Below are 6,000 nucleotides of genomic sequence, written 5' to 3'. Positions count from 1 at the left end.
TAAATGCAAGGTTCTTGACTGGAAAAAAGTACAAGCACATACAAATTTAAAATATTCACAGATCAGAAGTACAATACATATAAGCAACTCCTTGTAGTGTTCACCAGAAATCATTTTGTTCTGGGGGGGGGGTAATTTTTCTCTTCATGTCCTTTTTGGTAAATTGTAAAAGAATTTGTTTTAGGTTCTATATTTTTATCAAACTTTGTCACAGAGACTTCATGATGTAGGGAGCAATGATAATCAAATTATCTTGAAAGCTGAGTGGAATTCTTCACTTCATTGGGGTAAGACTCTATTGAATAATAAGAAAAACTACCAAATCCACCACTCCTGATGATAATAAACAACAAGTGTTATCTAAGTCTTAACTTTAAGCAAAATATACTGAGGGAGATTTTATGAGAAGACTGGATAATAAAGGAAGGAAATAGAAAAAGTGAGCTGAATAAAAAGAGGGCCACAAAAGGTAACACTTTTACTGTCTAGGTCCTTGGGTTTACTTGATCACTCTCAGACATCTCCTCGGTAAGTGTAGATGGCTCCAGCAGCCTAAAACGTTCATTTAGGGCTGGAAATGACCTGATCATGTTATACATCCTCACACGCAGCCTCAGCGGCTTTGACGGCAGCACCTTCACTCTCCCAGCGGTGGACGACAATGACTTCAACACTTCGGAAGCTTTGCTCTGGAAGATTTTTGTTCTCACAGTGTAGAGAATAAAAATTTGCAATCCCTGGCAGACAGAATAAAAGTTTAATATTAGATATGTATTGAGACACAGAATCAGGGAAGAAATTGTGTTTCACCCTGCTACCCCAACCCTTCTTTGTGGCTGAGAACCTGAGTTTACCAGCCTGCAATGTACTGCTACGTATTCTTTTTCGATGAAGATTGAGGCAATGTTCTTCTCATATTTGAAAGCTGTATGTAAGTGGTAGACTTAGATCCCCATTTGCCACATGTTGGCTGTGCAAAGGACAGGCTTGTTTTCCTCCTGACACCAACCAATTCTGACACCAACTGGGTGTCCTACAATTCAATTCTGACACTAACTACACAGAGTCCATGTCAGACCCTACAGGCAAAGGGCTCAATCCCACAGGACTGCCCTCATAATGGTGCCAGTTATGGGTATTAGGTCCCCAGGCAATCCACTCTTCTGTTCAACTTGACTACTGCCTCCCAGCTTCAGGCTGGATAATTTGCTAGAAGGACTCACATAACTCACTCACAACAGAGCTTTACTTACTGTTATCTGTTTATTATAAACGATACAAGTCAGGAACAACCAGTTGGAAGAAATTACAGGGCAAGAGCATGGACCTTCCATGGTCCCTCTGAGCACTCCAATCTGCACCCTCCCAGCACTTCAATCTGTTCACCAACTTGCAGGCTCTCCAAACCCCTTCACTTAGGGGTTTTTTATAAAGGTTTCATTACACAGATGTGATCAATTAAATCATTAGCTGTTGATGAATGACTCAATATCCAACCCTTCTCCCATCCCTGGAGGCTGGGGAGTGGGCTGGAAGTTCCAAACTTCTGATCAAGCCTTGGTATTTCTGGTGACCAGCTTCTATCCTGAAGCTATCTGGGGACCTCACCCAGCGGTCATCTTATTAGCATGCAGAAAACACTCATCACTCAGATTAGAGTCCACAGATTAAAGGACCTGTGTGCCAGGAACTGAAGACAAAGACCAAATATTAATTTTAGTATACCATAGTAACTTTGTTCTTTTTTCAATGTCTGTGATCTTCAGTTTCCTAACATGGGTAGACTGACCATGGGTTCCCTAATTCTTCCTACAGTTCTAGTAGTCTAGGTTTCTACATTTCTTGGATTTTTGGTAAAATAACTAGAAATTTGGTACATTTAAGGACAAAAAAAAAATTTAAGCCACTTCTATTCACTGCTTTTCTGTACTTTACATAAGAGACCAGATATGCATGAGGAATTAAACCACAGAAAACCGAACACTATTTCCTATACATTTCCAAAGTGTATAGTGAAAGTTCCAAAAATATCAGACAATAGCTTTTCATTCAATATTCATCATTTAATCCTTCTCATTTAGTCCTAATATCAACCCTATAAAATAAGGTTTATTACCCTATGTTACATATAAGCAAACTACAGTTTCGATAAATTAAGTAACTTGCCTAAATTAACACAACCAGTAATCAGTAGAGTCTGGAACTAAACTACATGTTTGGGTCCAAAACTCTAGTATCTGATACATTACTCTGCATCTTGCTTGTAATATAAAGGTCATATAAAGTATATTATAGCATCTAAAAGACCCCTGATAATTTATCATTAATATCCTTTGTGGAAAAATAAATAACATCCATAGTTGAGTTGAGAGTATTGTACCAATGTTCATTTCTTGATTTTAACAATGTTACACAAGATATTATCATTGGGAAAAGCTGGGAAAAGAGTATAGGGAACTCTGTACTGTCTTTGCAATTTCTTATGTAAGACTATTTCAAAATATAAATGCTATTTTAAAAAATCCATTTTAAAAGCTATTTTAAAAAGACTATTTCTAGAATCATATCATATGAATACCATTACAGGAGACTTCTGGTGTTATGGTTAGATAATTCCGAGAGTTTGACTAATAGGATCAATACATACTGGCTAGGGATACACTAATCTCTGGCCAAAAGCAGGAAGATTAACTTGATTGTTACCCAGTGGGTGGTATCTACTCCCCTGAAGAAGGCCTTGATGACAAGGGGATGTTTTCAATGGGGCATGGGTTTCTGGAGGACAAAAGTGGCCACCGGTCATCCTGATTATTCAAGGGAGAGAAATTTGCTTTGGAGACATGAAGATCTGGCCCCTGGAAAAGCATCATTTTTGTGCAGTACATGATTTCACCTGGATTTTCCAGAATTCAAACTCTAAGGTAAAGATAAGGCTAGATAGAATTTCTGGTTGTACAATAATTAGGAAAAGACCTAGACCATGAAGAATTCATAAAGACACCATCCTGCAGGATTCTATGCTCCCTAAAATCCCAAAGATGTTATCTGAAAAGACAAAACGTATGGGTCAAACTAATTCTCATTAGCACAAAGATCAAATTGTACCTTTTAATTAATACTTGTAACACTCAGAAAAATATTTATTAGAATTATAGATTATTCTAAACCTAGAAGGAGCCTTCCATGTGGACTAAGCTAGTTGTTCCTACTCCTCAGCATCCGTAACAATCACTTGAGGCCCTTGTTTAGCACAAAGATTTCTAGCTCTTACCTCACAGGTTCTGACTGAGTAGGTAAGGGGTGAGGCTCAGGAATCAGCATTCTAACACATCGTGTAAATTCCGATGTAGGCAATATTCGGGCCCACTTTGTAAAATACTGTGTTAATGTTAACAGCCCCACTTCATTATATAATTACCTGCCTCACTCAGAAAAGTTGTGTGACTCCTAAAATCACATGAATCATTCATTGTAAAGCTGAAAGATAGCTTAAATCTCCCTTTAGTTCAATGCTCTTGCCAAAAGACCACCTTCAATTTTACCGTAAAGTGCTAACATTTTGAAATGAGTCTCTATTTTGTAATGTCTCTCCTGTGCATGGAGGAGAAAATACCCTTGCCTAGACCTTCTTTTAGAAACTTTTCTAAATTACCAGTCACTTTAGGTGGCAATTCCGTGATTCGGCTGGCAATCCCAGACTAAGCTTACACTACTTGTTGTCCTTCTGGGGAATTTCCTTTGGGTGTTGCAACCAGTAAAGGTCTGCCTTACAGCCATTCAAATTTGGTGGCAGGCACACATCTACTTTTTTTTTTTTGAAGGATAATTGCTTTAGAGAATTTTGTTGTTTTCTCTCAAAACTCAACATGAATCAGCTATAGGTATACATATATCCCCTCCCTTTTGAAACATCTATTGTTTAATGGAATTATTCTCAAAAAATGACTGAGAGGGCTGCCTGGGATAGAGGGCGAGGTCCTACAAACATTAAACGTGGTGGAAGCAATTCAGACAGCCAAGCAGCTCCCCACACTGCACACAGCTCCCCGCACTTGAAGCTTATAGGTAAATAATCCATGCAGATTTTACCAATGTCACTTTCCTGGGTTTTATTATATATATTATAGTAATGTAAGACGCTATCACTGGAAGAGCTGGGTGAAGGCTACATAGGAACTCTCTGTAATATTTTTATAACTTCTTCTGAGTTCAAAATTATTTCAAAAAATATTCTAAGGTATGATATAAGACTGAGAAGAACCAAAAAAATTCTGACCTCAGTTTTTCCACAACATGAAAGCTCAATAAAGCCTATGCAATTTCAGTGAAAAAAATTATTATTGCCAAGAATTAAATGCCAAGCTAATCTGGAATCCATGTGCCATGGTACCTAAGGAAAAATTATCAGCTGGAAAAGTCCTTATTAGTATCTACTAACTATCCATCAAACAATTACTCCAAAAACATACTATCATTAATGAGAAATTCATTAAAACTAAAAAGTCAAAATAACATGACATTCCAATATAGAAGGACTGGCAAAAGGCATTGGCGGTAATGTAAGCTGATGCAGCCACTGTGGTACATAGTATGGAGGTTCCTCAAAAAAACTAAATATAGAACGACCATATGATCAAGCGGTTTCACTCCTGAGCATATAGCCTAAGAAAACAAAAACAATAATTCAAAAAGATATGTGCACCCAAATGTTCATTAACAACATTTACAATAGCCGAGATATGGAAACAACCTAAAAAGGAGAGTACTTTAATTATACTGAAGTATAAATTCACTCTGCCAGCTCAGAAAAGATGAAACTGCATGTACTGATGGAAAAGCCCTTGTAATACATTTCATCAGAGCAAAAGGCAATGTTCACCATAGGAAGAGGCACAGAATAAGAAGCACAGAGAGAAACTCCTGATCTTAAGGTAAGTCTTTCAATAATGCCCCTTGTTTTATTTTAAACTTTTGACATTCCCCCTATTTAATACATGGGCTTCCTGGTGGCTCAGTGGTAAAGACTGCACCTGCTAATGCAGGAGATGCAGATTCGATTGCTGGGGTAGGAAGATTCCCTGGAGAAGGAAATGGCAACCCGCTCCAGTTCCAGTATTCTTGCCTGGGAAATCCCATGGACAGAGTAACCTGGCAGGCTACAGTCCATAGCGTAACGAAAGAGTCAGATGCAACTTAGGAGCTAAACAACAATAATATATAACACAAAAATATGAATGAATAAAAACAAAAATGTTCTGAAGTCAAACAAAATTTTTTATTTTCAGTTACCATTTGGATTCATCTATATGACTAGTTTTTCATGATGAAAATCAGAAGGTGACCATAATTCTTAATCTAAATGTTGAGCTTCTCACAGTGGATACTCCCAAAATGTTAACAGAATGGTTTCCAAAGAAGGAAAGAATATAAATTTTCCATTCAGATATTTTAAACAAGTATGAATGAAATTTTAAAAAGATTTATTATTTTAAATATATTCTTGACATAAGACTCAAGAATAAGAGCATCTTCAGTCCTATGTGTGACATCCTATGTATGTCACAAAAACAACTTCATAAGGTTCTGTTCCTATCAAAGTAATTATTTCCAATTATTCTTCAATAATGTTTTTTAAAAGTTAAATAATCATAAAATTTTAAAAAAGAGAGAAAGAAAATATTCAGCCAACCTCACAGGGTTCCAGGCTCCAGGGATCAGTACAACACTGACCATACTAACCACGGTGAGGCTCCTTGGACCTGCTGCATGGAAGAGAAGGAAAGGAAGTGCTTGCCAGGCTAGCTGCTTGACAGAACCCCTTCTGCTTGGAGGACTAACATGGTTCAACTCTATTGCAATTATATTCCATGAACTCCAGATCAGGAAAGGATGTAGTTGATAAGTCATAAAAATATTTTTCTTCCCCTTTCCTCAAAGTGTATTAAAAATAGAGTCATCTAAAGTTTAAGCAGTGACCTTCAGAGAGTTTTAAGATAAGAA

General features: G+C 37.2%; 1 protein-coding gene across 1 annotated transcript in view; it reads right to left on the bottom strand.

Annotated features, from left to right (window-relative positions):
- Positions 1-485: 485 nt before the first annotated feature.
- ADGRG7 (adhesion G protein-coupled receptor G7) overlaps positions 486-6,000 on the bottom strand; it is a 66,138-nt gene continuing 60,623 nt past the window's right edge. The window contains exon 16 of the mRNA XM_068985843.1: positions 486-737. Coding sequence (XP_068841944.1) covers positions 486-737 — 252 coding nt within the window. The remainder of the gene's footprint in view (positions 738-6,000) is intronic.

Source organism: Capricornis sumatraensis, chromosome 1 (assembly GCF_032405125.1).
Source record: "Capricornis sumatraensis isolate serow.1 chromosome 1, serow.2, whole genome shotgun sequence".
In the NCBI taxonomy this organism is placed as follows: Eukaryota; Metazoa; Chordata; class Mammalia; order Artiodactyla; family Bovidae; genus Capricornis; species Capricornis sumatraensis.
This window is presented reverse-complemented; position numbering and strand designations above follow the sequence as displayed.